The sequence below is a fragment of the Microcaecilia unicolor genome, chromosome 14, assembly GCF_901765095.1.
Source record: "Microcaecilia unicolor chromosome 14, aMicUni1.1, whole genome shotgun sequence".
In the NCBI taxonomy this organism is placed as follows: domain Eukaryota; kingdom Metazoa; phylum Chordata; class Amphibia; order Gymnophiona; family Siphonopidae; genus Microcaecilia; species Microcaecilia unicolor.
In genome coordinates this window covers 6,381,843-6,405,057 of record NC_044044.1, presented here as the reverse complement: position 1 = coordinate 6,405,057, position 23,215 = coordinate 6,381,843, and the positions used below count along the sequence as shown (strand labels likewise).

Below are 23,215 nucleotides of genomic sequence, written 5' to 3'. Positions count from 1 at the left end.
TGCTAAAATCATTTCAACAAAATCACCGCAGTTTGCACTTTAGCTGTGTCTGTGCTTAAGAATTTAAATAAGAACATGAGATCACCCAAGAAATGTTCAATCTCATTAGAGCCAGACGACGACAGACAGGACATGGTTGTGGTTGAATTCAGGGCAGTCGCAGTCCAGGAGCTGTAAAGCTTTGCCATGCAAAATGCTGTCTGCCTGGGCCACCACTGACCCTAGTCTGCTGGTGCCAAACTGATGGGACAGGAGTGACTGGGGATCACTCCTGACCAGTGACGAGCAATCACTAGGTGAAGAGGAATGGGGAGATTGAATGCATATTCTTACTAATTCAGGGACTTAATGAATCTTTCTCTCTTAGACCGATTTTAAGAAAAGGAATCCAACCGGAACATTAGACCTTGTGGAAGCTGTATGACACTGCAGATAAATTTAAATAAAATTCAATTTCTGATGAATCTGCTGTCTCTGGGAGCTTTTTATTGTGGACTATGCTGTTATTCATATTAATTCTTGCAGTGTGCAGTTTTTCACCTTTAGGTCTAAAAAAGCACCAAGGCCTGAATGTGATATCATCAATTGATGCCCCTAGAGGATTAAAGTGATGCTTTTGCATCAGTGAAGGGGTGCTACAAAGGGGCACACTCCTTTTACTGACCCGGTGTGCTAACTTTATTTAAGCTGCAAAATTTGTAATAGTTTAAGATTTGCTGTCTGAAATAGCTAAAATGTCAATTGCGTCAAGCGGAATGAAGGTGGCGTCATTCCTCTACTCTACTACTACTACTACTTAACATTTCTAGAGCGCTACTAGGGTTACGCAGCGCTGTACAAAATAAACAAAAAGGTCCCTGTTCAAAGGAGCTTACAATCTAAAGAACGAAATGTCAAGTTGGGGCAGTGTAGATTTCCTGGGTAGAGGCGTAGAGGTTAGGTGCCGAAGGCGACCTTGAAGAGGTGGGCTTTAAGCAGAGATTTGAAGATGGGCAGGGAGGGGGCCTGGCGTATGGGCTCGGGGAGTTTGTTCCACGCGTGGGGTGAGGCGAGGCAGAAAGGGCGGAGCCTGGAGTTGGTGGTGGTGGAGAAGGGTACTGAAAGGAGGGATTTGTCTTGAGAGCGGAGGTTACGGGTAGGAACGTAAGGGGAGATGAGGGTTGAGAGGTAAGGAGGGGCTGCAGATCGAGTACATTTGTAGGTTAGTAGCAGAAGCTTGAATTGACTCCTTGTTCCTTGTCAGCTGACGAAGATCAGTAGTGAACCATGGTTCGGATTGACAGTTGGCTGTAGAGACTTTCCAAGTTTTGAAAGGGGCTAATGTATTATAGGCATCCTTAAGGCTGGAGTTCCAATTTGCTCATCTAATGATCAGAAAAAGCATTAATATCGATGGTAGAACTTGCAAGAAGAGACCTGGCTGAAACCTTAACTAGGTTCCTAAATTGAAGAGTCTTAGAAGGGGAAGTGCTCAGCGACAGAGAATCTCTTAAGATTTAACAGGAGAAATCAGTGGTCTGTCCAGGTTGGAGGGTGAACTGCTTTCAAACGTAAAGAGGTGTTAAGTGTAGTAGGTGAAAAAAATCAAGTCTAGCGTATGATCATCTTTGTGTGTACGGCCTATTACATGTTGTGACAAATATAGATCAGAAAATAATGTACTGAGATCATGGGAGAAGGGGGCTGTAGGGACATTGATATGAATGTTGAAGTCACGATCCTCAACCATAGAGAGGAGATGCCCACCTTCTAGCACAGGGATGGGCAACCATGGTCCTTGAGGGCCACAACCCAGTCAAGTTTTCCACAATGAATATTCATGATATCTATTTTCATACAACGGAAGCAGAACATGCAAATCAATCTCATGCATATTTGTTGTGGAAATCCTGAAAACCTGAATGGGTTGTGGCCCTTGGAGCTGTGGATGCCCATCCCTGTTCTAGCAAGTGTCCATGGAGAAAGAGCTTGATATGGTCTTCCACTGAAGACCAGCGCCTTAACGAATGCTATTTACCACAGTGGGATCTGATTACTAATAACACACTGTAAACAGGCCCGCTGCTTCAGAATGGGGGAGGAAGCTGCCTCCCACGAATAGCCAGATCTTCACAAACTGCCACCAGGGGATACTTCAAAACATTCCTTTATTTTTCAGGTTAATGACCAAAACTTCACTCCAGAGCCCTGGGTTAGGGCTGTTCTGCCTTGCTTAGTACATCAGCTCACTAAACACAAAGTCTGTGCCCCCTTCCCTGAGGGGGAGGCAATAGTCCTTTTGAAATCCCTCCTTGGTTGTCAAAATCAGTAGCAAACAAACAGTCCCTGCCCCCAAGCAGGATTTCCCCCCCTTCATAAACAAGCCTTTCAAATTCAACAGAGTTTCTCAAAATAATCAGATTTCAGTTTGGGAAACAGGTTTGTAATTCTCCCCAGCAAACTTTCCAACAGTCAGGCTTTCTCCCAAAGCAAACAGGTCCCACAAAAGAAAGCAGGATTTAAACCAAACTAAATTCCAAACAATGTAGATTTGCAAACCTTCAGGTGCTGTGCTCCTCAGTACTCTCAAACTCCCATTCCATTGAGGTTTCTTCCCCCTGCTCAGCCTGATTAACCCCCTCTTCCATCCAATCCTCCTCCTGGTTCTCACCCCACCCCCCTCTCTAGTACAGGTGGGTGGCATGATATACTGATTGCGGGTCCAGGGGAACTGGGCTCCTTCATTTTCCCTCCCTCTTGTGGTTGGAGATGGTAGTTGGCCAGCTTGCCTATCCCCATTCCCTTCTTTCGTGATCACCCTCTACCTTCCCTCCTGCAATGACTTCTGGTAGATGTAGTTTAGGGTTTTGCTGCTTCATTCTATACATCTGGGATGTAGCCTTGTCACAACACATTAACACGGGAGCTCACTTTAGTGTTTGTGATGGAAGTTTGAGAGTAGCTATTGGGTTCTGATGATGTAAGTGTGGCTAGTTCTGGATAGCTCTAATCAGTCGTGGTTTGTGTTTGATATTATGTGATTTGAGTATGTTATTGTTGAATATTTTGTATTGGATGCTTCTGAGTTTTATTTCATTGTTAATTCTATTGTAAATGTAAATTGATTCTGTTTTGTTCCCTTTGATTATGACTGTTAACTTTGGAACCCATTTTGGAAAAGGTAAAATAGAAATAAACCATTAAACCGTGTAAAAAAAGCAACTTCTACTCATTCAGAAAAAACTGTTAGAAAGCCGAGCTAGGACTCAGAAGAAATATACAAACTCCCAGAGATTAGCGGCTCCTGTTTTCAATGAGTTGGATCTAGCAGACTGGGGGAAATAGCCAGCAACATTTTGGGTTTCCATTCTTTAGGGTCAGGAACATCTTTCCCACCACACCCTACACTTGGCCTGGAGGAAGCCTTTCTCTCTTGGCTGATAGAAGGAAGGAGGTTTGCAGCAACATCACTGGTGTGAGTCATATTTAATTTTAATTTAATTCAGGCATTTATAGTCTGATTAACTATCAAGCTCAAGGTGAAGGACAATCACACATTGTAAGCAGGTACAATCTCTGTCCCTAGAGGGCTCACAATCTTGGGTGGGAATTGAACTCAGGATGCTGGGATTGAAGCCCGCTGTACTAACCATTAGGCCACTCCTACACTCCAGGGCAGCATCACTACTGTGGTGTTTACAGCTTTGTGATGTCCATGCTGAGAATAATTTTCTGCTCAGCTGCACGAAGACAACCTTTCAGATTCTATCTACAATTCCATTATCAAAGGCTTTAACTGACAATATAGCAAGTACAGAATAAAAGGTTACAGAATATAGGGATCCCATAAAGGACTTGGACATCTGTAAATCAGCGGCTGGGCTGTTATACCACATTCAGACCCAACCTGAGTGAGAGGTTTCATCACATTTGTAAAGATTTTCTTTCCTTCCTCATCTATAAGTTGAACTTTGATATTAAAAACACATTGAAAAGCTTCCTGTGCTAACCACTACCTCAATCAAGCAACTGAGCAAGAGATGACATCTCTACACAAGATAAGAGAGACCTCACACTCTGTACTGATAGGCTGGCTGCCTGACTGTCACTTCTGCAGTAATAGCACAGTGTAAAAATTTCTCTGAACACTTTGGATCTTATATTGATGCCCCAGTGACTCCGCTTTCAGCATCATCGTAATCAGAGGTCAGGGGATTGGGCGCTGGGTCCTGATTCTCACTCACTTGGAAGCTGCTACTCAAATCTGAGAAGAGTCCTGTGAACGGAAAGAGGAAAATCAAATTCAGAGACCTCTGTAAACTCCTGAAGTGTCTCCATGGGACAACAATGCAAGAAACAGCTTTCAGACCCTGATCTGTGCCTGATCTCTCACTCACCAATCACCTTACCAATTAAAACCACATTTTAAAGTCTTAAACTGCACAGGAAATATGGAAGTGAAAGTTCAGGATGTGCTTGGTTCTAATGCAGACATGGGGCAATTTTGACCCCCCCCCCCCCCTCTGTCTACAGTGGTTTGCAAATGCATAATTGAATACAGATTAAGTAATCTTCTGAACAGTTTGGGAGAGGGAATAAAGGGATGATGCACTTTAGCTAGCTTGCATAACAAATCACTTTGGTCAGTTTGAAAGAACACAGCCTGTGCTTCTGCAGTCATTTTCACACCACAGGCAGGCAACAAGTAGAATGTTGGACTGCAGGAACCCTGATCTTCTCTCGGCTTAAACAGCTATTTATGAATGTAATTAATTATGTAAGAATATGTTTGGCGAAGACCTTCAGGAATCAGAGCATGTGACATTCTTTTATTTCAGCAGAGTTCACTCCTTCAACCACGCTCTACTCCTGCCCCAGCACATCACCCTTATTATTCACCTTACTGGTTTGTGCATATAGAATCCAAATCCAGTTCCCTGTGGTGAGGTATAAAGTAGGAGCATGGTGCAAACACCACTGTCTCAGATCATTTACCATCTCATATGCCTGTCTGCCCATCTCACCAGTTTCCATGTGTACAGGACTGGGGCAGTCTCCAGAGACAGCATCATCGTAGCCATGATCTGCGACGTCTTCTGACAGAACCAGGGGATCATCTGAAGCTATGAAAGGAACAAATCAAGGAGAAACCAAGGCTGTAAAACAACTGAAAACCAAGAATTGTTCCTTAAGACAGGTTACATAAGTACATAAGTGTTGCCATACTGGGACAGATTGAAGGTCCATCAAGCCCAGTATCCTGTTTCCAACAGTGGCCAATCTAGGTCACAAGTACCTGGCTAGATCCCAAAACAGTACATTTTATGCTGCTTATCCCAGAAATAAGCAGGGGATTTTCCCAAGTCCATTTTAATAATGGTTTATGGACTTTTCTTTTAAGAAGCTATTCAAACCTTTTTTAAAACCCTGCTAAGCTAACTGCTTTTACCACATTCTCTGGCAACAAATTCCAGAGTTTAATTACACACCGAGTGAAGAAATATTTTATACGATTTGTTTTAAATTTACTACTTTGTGGCTTCATTGCGTGTCCCCTGGTCTTTTGTCTGTGTCCTTTGAGTTCTCCTTGAAGCTTGTTTCAGACACTTCATTACCTTTTGAAGCACAGGGGTCAGCAGTGGTCAAATCCTGTTTCATACACATGATACACCAGTTTCAATCCATTTTAGAAAGAAAGGATTTGGAAACATTGGCGCAATTAATAGTAACAAGCATGATCAACTCAATCAATGGTAATAAGGTCTTTCTAAAAAAAAATGCAAACCAATTCTTAAATGTTTGGAACTCCTTAAGAACACGGCTGCTAGAGTAAACTGTTCAGAATCATAGATGGAGTGGGTTATAAATCTTTTGCTGATGGTGAAAACTCTTAAGCCCCAAATTTCAAAAGAATTCACATGTTCTTTGGCAGCCGGCAAAGATATAACTTCCCTATCCATGTTTAGTTAGTTAATATAATCCATCTTCTGCAGAATGTAATAGAGACAATTTTGGAGCTATTGCTAAGAAAAACAAGAAGTCACATTCATTTAATTACATTTGATATTCTAATAAAAGTAACAGAAATGAAGCAGATACTTGACCCAACTCACCTCTGCTCAGTGCCGGGGAGTTGTTGACTTCAGGGTCCTCTGCATTGTCATACTCAGCCTGAGATGGATCTGCGGGAAAAGGTCCCAAAGAAGACATGTGGTGTTAGGAATGAATATCTAACATGATCACAAGCAGTTCCGGAGGCTCCTTCTCATTTTTATACCAGGCATTAGGTATTAGTTCTTCAACAGATGAGTATCTAAGATGGTCGTTTTTAGTTCTGGAGGCCCCTCCCCCTTTCACACTTGGAGAGGCAGTTTCAATATGATGCCCATGTCTGATTTGTACATGTGTGTGTGCTCTTTGCATCTCTCATTATGGACCATTTTGAAAACATAAATATCCTAGGGAAAAACGCACAAGAACAAGACATAGGGATGGCTATGGGGTAGCAGAGCAGAGGGACAGCCTAGTGGTCAGTGCAGTGGACTTCACATAAAGGGACCCAGGTACTAATCCCACCTTAGCACCCTTATTTTGTATTGTGAGCCCTCCAGGAACACCTAAGAACCTAATGTACCTAACTGGACACCACTGGAGTAGCCTTCAAGCCTGCATGTGTCTCCTATATATAAGTAGGTAGGTTTTTGGAGGACTCACAATTTCCACCAGAAGTGTAGTAGTTAGAGTGGGATACGGACCCGGGTCCCTTTCTCTACAGTCCACTGCACTGACCACTAGCCCACTCCTGGGACCAGCTTGCTGCTTTAAGAGGAATGGTTATAATACTATACTATCCACCATGATCACATCCAGTGCTGGAAACACCATCCCTCCCTTTAATACTCTGTACATGTGGGTATCTTTCGGATTTTCTCTCTTATTACCAGTCTCAGGTTCAGGTTCATCAGAAGGGCTGCGTTCATAGTAGTGGACACTGTTCACCAAGTCACTGGAAAGGGAGTCTGTAAATAACAGAAGAAAATATGATTTTTCATTAAGTGCCAGAGCTGTACATTTAGTATCAATGTACAGGATTTACAACTTGACAAATGACTAAAGCTATAGATACAGCAGGAGGAAATGATTAAAAAAAAAAAAAGCATTTATGGAGTCAGTGCCACCTGTTGCCCCTATAAATTCCTTTAAATAACAGCCTATGTCTGATTCTTACAAATCCATCATGGTGAGAAAACCTGTAATTCAACTCTGAAATTCGTTGCCAGAGAATGTGGTAAAGGCAGTTAGCTTAGTAGAGTTTAAAAAAGGTTTGGCAGGCTTCCTAAAGGAAAAGTCCATAGACCATTATTAAATTGGACTTGGGGAATATCCACTATTTCTGGGATAAGCAGCATAAAATCTTTTTGTACTTTTTGGGGGATCTTGCCAGGTATTTGTGACCTGGATTGGCCACTGTGGGAAAAAGGACCTTTGGTCTGTCCCAGTATGGCAATACTTATGTACTTTGATTATATATTATTTGTATAGATCCATCAAGGATAGATGAGGGACTGGTGGAGATATACAGTCAGTGTGTTTGAGCTATCCGTGGTGCTGAATGTTTAATATAGCTCTGTCATGCAGGGAAACAGTACAGCTTTATCTTAGACCCTTTCTGCCAGCCAGGGGAGCTGAGTCAGCAAGCAATGTGCACTGTTTCCTGTGCATTGAGTGCTCAATCTGACAATGAGATCCATCTGATCCCATAATCTTGAGACTGGTTCTGTATAGCAAAGAGAACAAACTCACTATTAGACTTTTCTCCTGCCAGGCACTGAGGTCATGCTAATAGGGAAAGTGCTAGAACAGCATCCATAGAGAAGGAATTTAAAATGTCTGCTCACTACCTCAGAATCTTTGTGATATTAAAGTGCCTTTCGTTCTGTAAAGCTGCTGGTAGATAGGTTGTAATGGGGAAGTGATACAAGTTCATCCAGGATGCCTAATATCCTTGCACCAACAATGAAAATAAAGAATCCCCACTTCACTCAAGGCTTCAAGTCATGAAAAATATATGAGTCAATCCTGAGTGTCCAGTCTTGCAATCAAATTATTAATGGAATTTCATAATACTTAAAATATTAATCAAGATGGGAAAAGATCGGCTCTGGTTCATGTGGAGGAGGAGTGAAGGAATAGTCGAGGAATAGCCTAATGGTTAGTGCAGTGGCCTGAGAACCAGGGGAACCTCATTCAGTTCTCACTGCTGCTCCTTGTGACTCTGGGCAAGTCACTTAACCCTCCGTTGCCCAGGTACAAAATAAGTACTTGTATATAATACGTAAACTGCTTTAATTATAACCACAGGATGGCAGTATATCAAGTCCCATCCACTTTCCTCATGTGTTCTGTGTGATCTGGAGTCAGGTAGTTATCTTGAAGTGTACAGACCTGAGCGAGTGATGAAATTAATGTTCTCCTTTATCCATTTTTGATCAACTTCCTCATAAACTGGTTCATGAAATTCAGCTGAGAAATTTCTCCAGTTTTCTAGGAAGAGACAAAAAAATGAGAAGGGAATTTTTTGTAAAGGTGTTATTTTAGTAACAATCCTGGGCTTGGCACACATGACCTGCACTGTTTATAGGTATGTTCACCTATCACCCCCCCCCCCCCCCTCAACATCGAATCCATTAAAGTAGCACAGAAACTCCCCATATCCTGCTGGTCCCTGAACACTCTCAGAGAACCCGGACCTCGGACTTTGTACACATGCTGCTGTATGCCAGGGTGTGGACGGGCACTGCCACAGCTCTCTGTCATGAGGTCGGCATTTAATTTGGTCCACCCAGAGGGGACCAGTCCCGGAACCATATTTATTACCAGATTCCATATCACCAGGGCCCCCACAATTCAGCTGTTTGCATATAATATCAGTAGCAGTTCTCTTATTATTACAAAGACTTCCCCAGGTGCCGTTGTAATAAACTTCCACCCGCCCAGCGCAATCATAGTCATCACTCTGCAGTCGCAGGTTCTTGAACTCTAAGGGATATCAGAGCAAGACCGTGTTATATTAGTTATAAATAATGTAAACACAGTGACAGGAAACACAATGTCCACTCTGAGTTAGTTCAATATCTTATACCCAGCTCTCAGTATTACCCAGAAAATTTACTGCTGGACATTAGTGCTCCCAGGAACCCTCCAACCCCTGGGAAAAAGGATGCCTAGGATCTTTCACACAGGTTTTAAAAACCATATTTTAACTGTAGCTTTGAGAATCAGAAATTATAAATATCTGTTTAGATATATAAGTTGGCTGTTAGATAAATGTTTTACTTGCAAAATTCAGGATTAAAGAAAGATTCTTCTCAGTGGCAAAACTATGAGAGGCACATCGACACCCATATTACCAGGGATTTCAGGCTGGTTTGTGGCTGCGAGCTTAAGGGTGGCTGTATTTGGCTATGTTCAGTATGCACAGATTTCAATACTTACATCTGTGTATCTGCAGCATGCATCATTCTCAAGGGAGCATGTCTTGAGTATGGACAATGAATTATCTGGACAAAAGTTACACAGTTATCTTTGGGAGGAGTCAGACATGCTCTGAGGAACAGGTTACTTTAGTCAGAAAAATATCTGTTCTTAAGTTAACTGGATAAAGATATCTGGTTAAATTTCACCAGGTATATTCAAAATGCCGACTTTAACCAGTGAAGTCTTTGGTTATTATTAATAAGATATCAGGCCATCGGGTGGTCAGATGCCTTGCAATATTGGTCTCCAGTGTCTTCAGAAGCAGTACATCCCATTTAGATCATTGTGACTGTCCTGAGAATTTGACCTGGCTCCAGATCCTATTTGGGAAACCCGGCTATAGAAAACTCCGATTACACCTTTAATGATGAAAGAATCACAGCTGATGTGAGAGTATGAACTGAAGCCCGGAATTCTCAGTTAAGGCACAAACCAAAGAAACCATTTGCTTTTTAATTGGCGACAGGCACTGACCTTTTCTATACAGCCTCTGTTGGCGAATCTGGATGCCTGAACCTATGAGAACCAGCAGGAGAACAGACCCCAGGATCGCACAGAGAACCACAAGGATGGTCAGTGTACTGCTTCTTTCCTCTGGGGATGGACGTTGTCTGCCTGATTGGGTGGGGGAGGAGGACACAGACATGTTTACTAAAAATTCTTCTATGGGAATAAACACCAACGTTTCTCTGCACAGCTATGAACAGAAAACATTTCTTGAAAAACTGTTAGCAAAGGTCAACAGAAAGTTTGAAAAAGGAAATGGCCACAAAATTCCTAAGGTAATAGTGCTCTTTTTCCACTTTAAAGCTGAACACTGGATAGACTTCCTCAGGTAGTTTAACTCAAGAGTAGTCAATTTCACATTTTTATTTTCTTCTTTTGTCTGTATCAATCTTTCAACTGTAAGAGCCTTAAAGAAAGCCATGTTGTAGCAATATTGTATAAAATCACAGACATTGTATCATTCCTCAGAGCAGCCTGTGAGCTGTAGCAGTTTCAGAGGGAAACTCCTGTTAAAAGTTTTTATCCAGTAAATAACAAACACTGTATCTAGTATGGGCTGATGTAACACAGCCATGTTTCGGCACAATGCTGCATCACATTTCCTTCAGCGTTCGGATGTATTTGTGATGCAATGCATGACTTCTGAGCACTGGGAACATTGCATATATTAGCCATTTTACGCTGATAATGACTCTTGATGCAAGCATTGTGCTGAAACACGGCCATGTTGGGTTAGCCCATTATGAAAGATTTCATACTAGCATCTGTTTGACCACTTCCGCTTTGTGTTTTGCCTTGTTTTAAAGTAGAGCCATAAAACCATGGACTCTGCAGGTCGAGCTCAGTGTCAGCAGAAAATTCAGTTTTGTACCTCTAGTGGAAGGAGCAGCTGTGATATATGAAGCGTCTGCAGAGGGAGACAAGAGAAAAAGGAGAAAATAAATTCACTTTGGGCCTGATGAATATTTACAGCTGAGAGAAATATAATTATTCCATGTATGATAACGATCTCTAGGCTAAATCTCACCCCGTTGCTGGGAGCCTCTTCAGAGAGTTTCTATGAACTTCTCGAGTTCCAATCCTCACCTGGCCCTGATCCCCCTTCAATAAACTGTGAGCTATCATTGTCAAGCTTTTGGACCCACCTTTCCTACTCTTGAATCTCAGATGCATCTTCCCTTTTCTCATGTTTTACTTTTTAAGGGCACAAAAATTCCTCATTTAGGATTAGATTCAGGAAATGGTGCTCAAACTTCGGGCAACTGAAACCGGGTGTAAATCCTGGCACGGAAGGTAGGCGTGGATCTCTGGTATTCAGTAATACTGCGCATATCTTTAGTAAACTCCCTAGACTCATCCTTGCCTCTCCCATGGCCACGCCCCTTCTTGATTCATGAAAAAAATTGCATGTGTGCATAATTTAATAGGATTAGGAGCCAATTAGAGCCAATAACTGCTCTCTCTTCTCCTCACATCTGGCACACCCCTTTAGTGAAATTGAGCATTGTGGACATGAGGGGAAGAGAGATCAGGGCAGGCAATGCAGCGGCGGTGCCAGACACCAGCGCTAGACAAATTCTTCAGCTGCTGGGGAGTGGGGACCTCTGCCAGCCAAGATATACAGGGGCGGCAGTGGGTGGGGAGCAGCAGGGAAGTGTGGCGGCAGACCAATATGTGCCTCCCCAACTTGGGCTCTGGCTTCCTCCCACCTTGAGGTCTGGCTATGCCCCTGCCAGTACCGGCCAACTGTATTGAAAATGTTCTGTCTCATTTCTGTCCTCATCAGCAGAATGACTTCTGTTATAGATCTTGCTGCCTCTTTCCATGATTCCTTCTAATGTAACATGTGACACAGGGCGGATCAGGCAATGCTCACCCAAGCATATCACTCCAGCATCTTCTTTATGAAGACAGTCATTCTCTCCCCATGAATTGGTCGGACAGTCCTCCAGAGACTTCTCTCCTCCTCTGCACTGCACCTCAACCAGCCAGATTGGACCTTCTCCCTTCCCAAACTTGGCATCTCCCAGGGCAGATGCAGCAGGTCCACATCCCAGCTGTCTGCACACGACCTCTGCATCCTTCATGTCCCAGAAGTCATCACAGACAGTCCCCCAGGAGCCACCGTGGCACACCTCCACTCTCCCCGAGCAGGTGCCATTTCCACCCACGAGTCGCACTCTGTTTCCTTCTAAAGGATAAGGGAGAAACGGATGGGTCATGAGGGTGAATAAGAGAGGGGGGGAGTGAGACAGAGGGACAGGGGACAGAAAGATGTGGTAAAAGTGGACCCAGCTATGGACAGAGTGTGGAGAAGGAAATATGATGAGTGGAGAAGCAGACAGAAAGGAGGTCATTTTAGAAAGTTATTCCTGCGTTGTCTGTGAAGCCACATACGTGTGTGAATGAGCTCTTATAAAAAACAAATGTATACAATGACACACTTTGGCTCAGAGGTTGCAAGTTGGCCATGCACATGTGTTGAGTTTGGGTTGAACCTGGGCAGTGCGTGGAAGTATATGGGTATTTTATAAATACTATAATTTACCTGTATACTAGAAAAATATAGATATGGACATTTACACCAGCTCTATGAATGTTTTAAATGCCATTGCTTGCAACTTCCTCTCGTATTTATAAAGAATGGTAGGTGCCCAATTTTCTTCATAAAATCTTACCTATATTGACGCCTACCCATGGTGCCCTGTTATAAAAGAAAGGGAGAGAGAATACGCAGAAAAGGAGAGCAGGAAGCGTTAAAAGAGGAGAAATGGAGATGACGGAGTGAGAGACAGAGGGAAGGAGAGGAGAAGCAGAGAACGAAAAGAGAGGGAGGAAGAAGTGATGAGACTGATTTTCTTGCCTGTAGAGTTTGGACACATTGTCAGTTCTGCTTTGGTTTGCACAGTTTTTGCTTTTTGTCCTGTTGAGATAAATCGATAGTCAGGGCTGCTGTATTTTCATGCTCAGAGTTCTGCTATTTGGTGGGTAGAAAGCTTTGTCTCTTACCTGGACAGCTAATGTGCATCTCTTCCCTCCTTTCACATGCTGCTGTATGCCAGGGCGTGGACGGGCACTGCCACAGCTCTCTGTCATGAGGTCGGCATTCAATTTGGTCCACCCAGAGGGGACCAGTCCCGGAACCATATTTATTACCAGATTCCATATCACCAGGGCCCCCACAATTCAGCTGTTTGCATATAACATCAGTAGCGTTTCTCTTATTATTACAAAGACTTCCCCAGGTGCCGTTGTAATAAACTTCCACCCGCCCAGCGCAATCGTAGTCATCACTCTGCAGTCGCAGGTCCTTGAAATCTAAGGGATATCAGAGCAAGACCATGTTATATTAGTTATCAATAATGTAAACACAGTGACAGGAAACACAATGTCCACTCTGAGTTAGTTCAATATCTTATACCCAGCTCTCAGGTTTATTGAAACATCACACGCGATATGGTGGATACAGCTGTCTGTTAAATATTGACTTTATGATATCACTCAGGTGACCAGAAATCAAAATAGTGGCAATGTTCCTAATACAATCACAAACTAATGTATGAATACCAAACCAGAACCCCAGAGCCTGAAAGAAAAGGATGTCATTGACTATGTAAATAAAAAGGAAATGAACGCCCACAAATGCCACCTTCAACGCACTTCAAGGCAGTAGCATTGTTACGTGGGGCCTGGTTTTGCTGACGGCGGTCTGCAACCCCTGTCAGTTGAAGCATTGTCCAGCGCCGGTCTCTGGCGCTACTGCATTGCCTGCCCTGCTCAATTTGACTAAAAGGAGCGTGCAGGACGTGAAAGGAGGACAGAGGAGGACAGGCAATGCGGTGGCATGGGATAACGCTTCAGTTGGCTGGGGTTGCAGACCCCGCCAGCCAAGTTATTTGCTGCAGCAGTGGGTGGGAAAGGCAGGGCGGCAGGGGGGAGTGGCAAGGTGGCAGACTAAAATGTGCCCCCCTACCTCGGGCTCTGCCCCCTCTCATGGTGAGGTCTGGTTACACCCCTGCTTCAAGGGCAAGCCCCATCCCCTTACTTCCACAGACGACAGGACATATCTGATCACCTGAATATCTTATAAACTTTGCAGAGCTGACCTGAGCATAGGACACTTGCATCCTCCTTGTGTGTGCAATCATGACGATCCCATGACCTTGGAGCACAGTCCCACAAAGCAGATTCATTTCCATCACACTGCAGCTTCCCCAGCCAGATGGGTCCTTTTCCTCTCCCGTAGAAAGCAGAGTGCATTGCCCTGACTGCGTGTCCACACTCAAGCTGCTTACACACCACGTGGGCATCTTCCAGGTCCCAGGAGTCATCGCAGACGGTGCCCCAGGTTCCATTGTAATAAACCTCCACTCTCCCAGCACAGCGACCTCCGCCATCCACCAGCCTGAGCTGTGCATTTCCTGCAGAGGCAAAACAGATCTCAGCTTCCTGCTTTTGGGGTCATGACTTAGGTGAGCCCTCTATATATGCATCATTATTATGAACCTCCGGGGGGGGGGGGGGTGTCACACAATTTTATTTGATCACAATCATGAGGTCACAGCAACAAGAAGCTTGGGAAGCACTGATTTACATATTTAACATTCTTATTCATAGCTTCCTTCATTTTTTGTAAGAAACAAAGAAAAAAAGCAGTGAAGAAATCTTTATATACCTACCTATCTGTACTTCAGGAAGCATGTGAAAGCTCGGCTCTTCAACCAAGCCTTTAATGGAAGAAGTAACTAACTTGTTAGTCTCACTCACACACACAAGGATTGACGTAGGCTGCACATACTGCAGTGGGACATGTTTATCCACTCCTACCCTAACTGAGATAATATTTAATCATCTCTCTGACTTCACGCGCAACTTTCTTCAAATCAGTCACCTTACTTTCTAATTCCTCCTACTTTCTTAATCATCTATATGTTACAACTTTGCCTTACCCCTCACTACCAATTATAATGTTCTAGTACATATTGTGTTGTCATTGCAAGTAGTATACCATGCCATACTTTGTACTGTTGTTCCAATATTTTTACTGCTCTAATTGCCTCCTGCTCATGTTTGATCTATTCTTACTGTACACCGCCTTGAGTGAATTCCTTCAAAAAGGCGGTAAATAAATCATAATAAGTAAATACCTACCTACAATATATCAATATTAAAACAGACCAGGATTGGATAAACAGATTCATTTGTGATCTTTACTGATCTAATGCCGTGCTCCAGAGCCCAGAAGCCTTAATCATCACCCTGCCCCTCCCATCATTCCTCACCCTGTGTCCTCTACACTCTCAATAATAACCATCACCCTTCTCCCTCCTATCGCTTCTTACCTATATACCAACAATAAGAGACACTGAGGTCTTCCCAAGTCTATAATATAAGCCCCAAACACTGACTCTTCACTGTCCCATCTTTCACTCTGATGTCATCTAACTAAAATAATAAAGGAACACGATTCTCACCTGAGCACAGGACGCTGACGTCCACCAGATCCTCAGCTGATGTCAGTTCTGTCCCAGCAAAGCTACAGCTCAGTAACTGGGTCTCATTTCCTTCACACCGAGGATTCTTCAGACCCACTGGACCTTTACCTTTTTCACACACATCAAGGACTTTTACAGGTTCACCACAGTTTAACTGTCTGCACACGACCAGTGCGTCACTGAGATTCCACTGGGTATCCAGGACTCTCCCCCAGGAGCTCCCAATGTAAATCTCTACCCTGCCGTCACAGTGACTCTGTCCATCCACCAGTCTGAGAGATCCTTCCTGCCCTGGGGGAAGACGGAACATCTCATGGGAAGAGGGATTAATGGATTTTACACACTCAGAACACAACATTGACATTACATTGTAATGGCCATGATAGAAAGTAACAGCAAAATTACATGATACACCATCACTCACATCATGGATTCTCTAATCTCTTTTTTAAGGCATTTCTTGTCTCCTCTTTTTCACACATACGTCATATCAGAGATCATTCAGGGTCTGTAACATTTTCTCCTGTTTTTCTCCCCATGCAGGGGGTATCCATGAGCCCGTGGTAGCAGCATTTCTTTCAACGCTGGTTCCTGTGGGCTTTTCTTTACCTGAATGTTCAGAGCTGGCCCAAACCAGGATACTGGGTTTGAATATCCAAGTCATAGGTGGTGTCAGGGGCAAGGGGAAAATACAGGTTCTTAGCAATCGGAGTACCATACATGCAGATTTTGTTGAAGAGGTGGCTGGTTTTACATTCCTCAATCCGACCTGCACAAGGTGGGTTTCAGATTACTTAGTTATCGGTCAACTGGTTACAATTGGAGTGGAAAAGACACGAGAATGTCAACAAAAAATAGGACCAGAACTGATGACTAATACAGAAATGGTGTTCCTGGGGAACTATGTCAGCATCATGAAGCTACTATCAAGCCACAATTGATATTCTGTAAGCTGAAAATGACTACTGTATTGGACATGCAATCCCCATGATAATAGGAATTCAATCAAAATTACTGGGATTGGTTGATGATGCCAACTTGGATAAGACAATACAGCCACTAATTACAACTCTGACAAAAGGCTTCTAGGTTTGGTCCAGTATTTGAAGATGACGATTACCATACTGCAACGATGCTTGTTCTGAAGTTCAAGGGACAAGGCAGTTGTTCACTATTACGCTATGAACCACATCTGAATCCATTGGGCCAGAGAGGGAATGTTGATTCAGCTGGGTAAACTCATACCCCAGTCTTCTTTTTTCCTATACTAACTAAAGGAAGGCGATATTTTTAAAGGTAATTAGAGTAGTGGGAATGTTTGCAGAGTGCCTCTAGCAGTCACCACCTTGGATTCTCCAAAACAAAGCCTTTTATAAATCTCCAGAGCCAAATATGGAAGCTGGCAAGATGGCGCCTACTTATACAGACCATGGCGTTCATGGGGGTGTAGTTTGGATATACTTGTGATGTATGAATGGGTTTTATAAAATATATAATTAAATTCATAGAGCTCATGCATACATGCATTCCAGGAATAACATGTATAGAATGTTTGTACGTTTGGGAAGCTTGCCAGGTGCCCTTAGCCTGGATTGGCCGCTGTTGTGGACAGGATGCTGGGCTCGATGGACCCTTGGTCTTTTCCCAGTGTGGTGTTACTTATGTACTTATGTTCTTTGAAGCAGGTTTAAATCTGTGTGCGTGAATTTATGCCCTACTGTTGCTGGTTCTGTTTTGTAAAGCCACAGAGGTTCCTGTGTAGCCTTTATGAAATTGACTTAAACCAGGTTCCTTTCCTCAATGTTAATATTGGTGCCTGTTTTAAAATCCCCCCTCCACCCCAATAGGAAAAGGATAGATTCTTCACCAGGTCTAGAAGTTACATACAGGATTGATACATCTGTTAGATATTCAAAGCTGTATCTTTACCTACCTGAACAATATACATTGGCCACATCCTTTGTAACACAGTCACTGCCCAGGAGAGAGGAAGGACATTCACTCAGGCTAGATTCAGTCCCATTGCAGTGAAAGCTCTCCTTCCATAACAGACCAGCCCCAGTGCCATACGGCTCTCCTCCAGGCACTTCTACAACATTCCCACAGTCCAGCTGCCGACACAGCACAGCGGCATCTCGTAGATCCCAGTGGAAGCCGCAGAGTGTCTGCCAGGTGTCCTCATACTGGTACTGAACTCTCCCAGAACATCTGCTGCTCCCATTCTCCAGCCTGTAATGGTATCCTGTGCCCCAAGGGAGAAGGTGAGAATGTCTTACATATATGACCAGCTGTGCTTTACATACACTGTACACTGGATATAACCATTATTGATGAGTTACTATAAGTATTCCTGCACTTGTGAAGGAAGACACCAGATGTTATATCGATGGTCTGATTAACTAAAGGTCCTGGAATTTATAACAATAAGCAGATAAAGGTAATATAGACATTGTTAGGGACTGGGGTAATTAAAAATAGGGCACCTAGATTATCAAATAGGCATCTTATCCCTGGACAGCCCTGCACAGGTGACTTAACTAGTCAGGGGCCTCTCTGGCCAGGTTAGATTACTTGAATATCGACCCCTTTGGGTAATTATTGTTAGCACTGTTCCTGCCTCCTGCCTGTCTGCTGCTAGCCTGGGTTAGTTCGAGATGGAGATGTGGAATTTTCTTATTACGTTCACATAAAGAGAAACCTTGGTCTTGTAATAAAAAAATTATTATAACTGCAATTGACAGAAATTATAATGATTTTGGAACTGGAGCTCTCTCTGAGCATAGCTGTTACATTCACAAATTTTTCAAGTTTTGCATATAGAACAAAACACAGAGGTTTTACAGCAGGTCTAGGAGTTATGACAATTTTTTTTTTAGTTCTCACTTGAGCAGATGACACTGACGTCCTGGGAGTGTTGGCAAGTCTCTGCTGCTGTCCTGAGACAGTAAAAGATGTGGGATTCATTTCCAGTGCAATGAAACTTTTCACTCCCGATGTCCCCACTGCCTTCTCCGAAGTATGCCCCCCCCTGGGGCTGAGAATGCTGCCCCACAATTCAGTTCCTTACAGACTACATTGGCTGCCGCCAGATCAAAGTTGGACTCACAGACAGTGACCCAGGAATTCCAAGTCTTCACCTCAAACCTTCCTGAACAGGCAGAATGTCCTCCTACCAGGTGGGACTCAATGTTCCCTAAAAGAGAAAGGGAGACAGTCAGAGCTCAGTGATCCCTCATGTTCAAATGCACTCGCATCGCAGGTGGGAGGTCAGGGAGTAGGACTCATGTGAAGATCCACAGTATTTAAACCAAAATGCTTGTATTTTGGGTAGCATTTTATTTACTTACAAAGAGGGACATTTTTTTTAAAGGGACATTTTTAAAGCCATTCAGCTTTATAAATAGTGATCTATGCAAGTAAAAGGGAATTTTGAAAACTGCCCATCCTGTATGTGGCTAAAGATAAGTGCATTGTACCATGAGATGTGCCCTCTTTACCTGTAATTAAAATAAACACCAAGACTTCGGCAGCTAAGAAAGCAAATAGAATGTTAGGTATTATAAGGAAAGGAATGGAAACCAAAAAGAGGACATTATAATGTCTTTGTATTGTTCCATGGTGCAACCACACCTCGAAAATTGTGTGTAATTCTGGACACTGCATCTCAAAAAACAGAGTGGAATTAGAAAAGGTACACAGAAGGGTGCTGAAAATGATAAAGGGGATGGGACGACTTTCCTATGAGGAAAGGCTAAAATGGATTGTGCTCTTCAGCTTGGAGAGAAGACGTCTGAGGGGAGATGGGATGCCCCAGCCTACATGTCAGACCTGATATACCTACCACCCAGGAATGCTAAAAAGTCATCCCGCACATTCCTCAATCTTCATTTCCCCAACTGCAAAGGTTTAAAATACAAACTAACACATGCGTCAACCTTTTCCTACCTGAGCACACAATTCTGGAACGCGTTGCCGCGCAATTAAAAAAAGATCTATAAACTAACAAACTTCCGCAAACTACTGAAGACACATCTCTTTGACAAGGCATAGCACAAAGACCAACAAATGTGAACCTCTCTAAATATATTCAGAATAGTCTTATTATATCTGCTTGTTATACTACTATCATGTTTTATTCACAATCATGTTACCCAAGATCCTCTGTAATACTAAATGTCTATCATAAGTACATAAGTAATGGCACACTGGGAAAAGACCAAGGGTCCATCGAGCCCAGCATCCTGTCCACGACAGCGGCCAATCCAGGCCAAGGGCACCTGGCAAGCTTCCCAAACGTACAAACATTCTATACATGTTATTCCTGGAATTGTGCATTTTTCCCAAGTCCATTTAGTAGCGGTTTATAGACTTGTCCTTTAGGAAACCATCTAACCCCTTTTTAAACTCTGCCAAGCTAACCGCCTTCACCACGTTCTCCGGCAACCAATTCCAGAGTTTAATTACGTGTTGGGTGAATTAACATTTTCTCCGATTTGTTTTAAATGTACTAGACTGTAGTTTCATCGCTTGCCCCCTAGTCCTGGTATTTTTGGAAAGCGTGAACAGACGCTTCACATCCACCTGTTCCACTCCACTCATTATTTTATATACCTCTATCATGTCTCCTCTCAGCCGTCTCTTCTCCAAGCTGAATAGCCCTAGCCTCCTTAATCTTTCTTCATAGGGAAGTCGTCCCATCCCCGCTATCATTTTAGTCGCCCTTCGCTACACCTTTTCCAATTCTACTATATCTTTCTTGAGATGCGGTGACCAGAATTGGACACAATACTCAAGGTGCGGTCGCACCATGGAGCGATATAACGGCATTATAACATCCTCACACCTGTTTTCCATACCTTTTCTAATAATACCCAACATTCTATTCGCTTTCCGAGCCGCAGCAGCACACTGAGCAGAAGGTTTCAGTGTGTTATCGACGACGACACCCAGATCCCTTTCTTGGTCCGTAACTCCTAACGTGGAACCTTGCATGACGTAGCTATAATTTGGGTTCTTTTTTCCCACATGCATCACCTTGCACTTGCTCACATTAAACATCATCTGCCATTTAGCCGCCCAGTCTCCCAGTCTCGTATGGTCCTTCTGTAATTTTTCACAATCCTGTCGCGAGTTAACGACTTTGAATAACTTTGTGTCATCAGCAAATTTAATTACCTCGCTAGTTACTCCCATCTCTTACCATGTATTTCCACTATTCATGATGTATTGTAAGCCACATTGAGCCTGCAAAGAGGTGGGAAAATGTGGGATACAAATGCAATATATAAAATAAATAGAAGTCTATAAAATACTGCGAGGAGTGGATCAGGTAGATTTGAATCGCTTGTTTACTCTTTCCAAAACTAATAGGACTAGAGGACATGCAATGAAGCTACAAAGTAGTAAATTTAAAACAAATCAGAGAAAATATTTCTTCCCTCAATGTATAACTAAACTCTGGAATTCGTTGCCAGAGAATGTGGTAAAAATGGACTTGAGGGAAAATCCTCTGCTTATTTCTAGGATAAGCAGCATAAAATGTATTAAACCTTTTTGGGATCTTGCCAGGTATTTGTGACCTGGATTGGCCACTGTTGGAAACAGGATGCTGGGCTTGATGGACCTTCAGTCTGTTCCAGTATGACAACACTTATGCACTTATATGTACTTATCTACATATCTTGGGCTGGTTGTAAGTGTTGTGAAGAAGGGGATAAGAGAACAGAGGGGGGGGGGGGGGTACCGGTGGAGAAGAAGATAAGCCCCCTGCCTTCTCTTGTGAGTCACACTCAGGTTTGTCTCTAAAGTTTGCAGAAGAGGAAATGGGGTTCTGAGCATTTTGGTTGTTCAGAAGTATCATGTTTCCAAAGCTATTAGTTTCAGAGGCAACTTTGATTGGCGCCATCTTATTAAAGTAATGGATATCACTGGATCTTTTCTTTCCTCCTGGGGGTGTGAATATATATCTCAAAGTCCTGGCTTATAAAAATATCTTTTTATAGTGTCAGAGCAGTACAGCCTCCACCATAGGGAAAATTAGCTTTAGCAGTTAATATTTTATACCATCTTATCTCCTGTTTATGAGGAATAAAATTGACTCTTGGTTTCTTACCTGAACAGATCACTCCAGCAACTTCTGGATGGCGACAGTTATGCTGGTCGTTATGTCCACAGTCCCATAGAACTGACTCAGAACCAGTGCAGTTAGAATCAACCAAAAATGAACCTCCATGAAAAGAGGCTTTTTTGGTAGCTTCAAGAGCAGATCCACATCCCAACTGTCTACAGACCACTTCAGCGTCTGGCATATCCCAGTCATTATCACACACTGTTCCCCTCTGACCGCTGGCTTTAACCTCCACTATGCCAGCACAGGGACTTGGCCCTTGGACCAGGTTAAGCTCCGGAGCACGTTCTGGAGAGAGAGAGAGAGAGAGAAGAGCACAGTTAGAGAAGAGAGACCTGAGAGACACCCCCTAGGGAGAATCGCAGATTGTACCATAGTCATCACGATGTGTTATCTCCACTTTCCCAGCCCATAGCCCCCCAATCTTTAGGCTGATCAGTAAAGAAACTTTTATTTAGGAAGACATGAGCTTCTAAATCCTTAAATTAGGTACCTACATCTTTTGAGAACCAGCCTTTCTGGGCAAGATATTCAAAACTGAAGACCTACATTTAGGGCCCTTTTACTAAGGCATATAGGTGCCTATCCATATACAAAAAGTGTCAAATTAGAACTACTGCCTGGCTACTGTGGAAAATTAGCTTCAGCAGTTAATATTTTATGAGGAATAACATGAACTCTTGGTTTCTTACCTGAACAGACCACTCCAGCATCTTCTGAATGGTCACAGTTATGGTTCTCCCATCCATTATGTCCACAGTCCCATAGAACTGACTCAGAACCAGTGCAGTTAACATCAGCCAGCCAAATTGGTCCTGAACCTCCACCAAAGGAGGCTTCTTTGGTAGCTTTAAGAGCAGATCCACATCCCAACTGTCTACAGACCACTTCAGCTTCTGGCATATCCCAGTTATAATCACACACTGTCCCCCACTGACCACTGTATTTAATCTCCACTCTCCCAACACAGGGAGTTGGCCCTTGGACCAGCTTCAGCTCCTGAGCACCTCCTGGAGAGAGAGAGAGAGAGAGAGAGAGAGAGAGAGAGAGAGAGGAGTACAATTAGAGAAGAGAGACCTGAGAGAGCATCACACATTGTACCATAGTCATCATGATGTGTTATCTCCACTTTCCCAGCCCATAGCCCCCCCATCTTTTGTCTGATCAGTAAAGAAACTTTTATTTAGGAAGACATGAGCTTCCAAATCCTTAAATTAGGTACCTACATCTTTTGAGAACCAGCATCTCTGGGCAAGATATTCAAAATAAACTCAACACCTACATTTAGGGCCCCTTTTACTTAAGAGGTGCCTATCCATATACAAAAAGTGTCAAATTAGAACTCCTGCCTGGCAACCGCATGCCCCGGCCAGTAATTCTAATTTTACGTGCATCTGATATTTGCTCTCTCTTATGCTTCCCAATTCCTTGCCTTAACGTCCTCATTCAATCTTCAGCTATGCTCCTCTACACCTACCCACCAAAATGGTCACTGTCTCGACCTTATCCTCTCCTCTAATTGCTTCCCCTCCAGCTTCTGTTCCTCAGATCTCCCCCTTTCTGACCATTA

The 23,215-nt window shown here is 43.2% G+C and overlaps 1 protein-coding gene and 1 long non-coding RNA gene across 2 annotated transcripts; both read right to left on the bottom strand.

Moving 5' to 3' along the window:
• Nucleotides 1-4,136: 4,136 nt before the first annotated feature.
• LOC115458231 (scavenger receptor cysteine-rich type 1 protein M130-like) lies at nucleotides 4,137-22,798 on the bottom strand. Its single transcript, XM_030188091.1, has 17 exons — nucleotides 22,747-22,798; nucleotides 22,338-22,655; nucleotides 21,631-21,933; nucleotides 18,586-18,711; nucleotides 17,452-17,829; nucleotides 15,498-15,809; nucleotides 14,130-14,444; nucleotides 13,033-13,341; nucleotides 12,887-12,946; nucleotides 11,900-12,214; nucleotides 10,895-10,930; nucleotides 9,991-10,131; nucleotides 8,425-8,523; nucleotides 6,921-6,998; nucleotides 6,093-6,161; nucleotides 5,004-5,102; nucleotides 4,137-4,255 (listed from the first exon to the last, which is right to left on the bottom strand). Exons 1-17 carry the CDS (start codon nucleotides 22,796-22,798, stop codon nucleotides 4,137-4,139), a joined length of 3,129 nt encoding a protein of 1,042 aa, XP_030043951.1.
• On the bottom strand, nucleotides 15,726-18,488 carry LOC115457575. Its single transcript, XR_003939978.1, has 3 exons — nucleotides 18,402-18,488; nucleotides 17,452-17,760; nucleotides 15,726-15,809 (listed from the first exon to the last, which is right to left on the bottom strand). It is a non-coding gene; the product is annotated as an uncharacterized LOC115457575 (long non-coding RNA).
• Nucleotides 22,799-23,215: the final 417 nt, after the last annotated feature.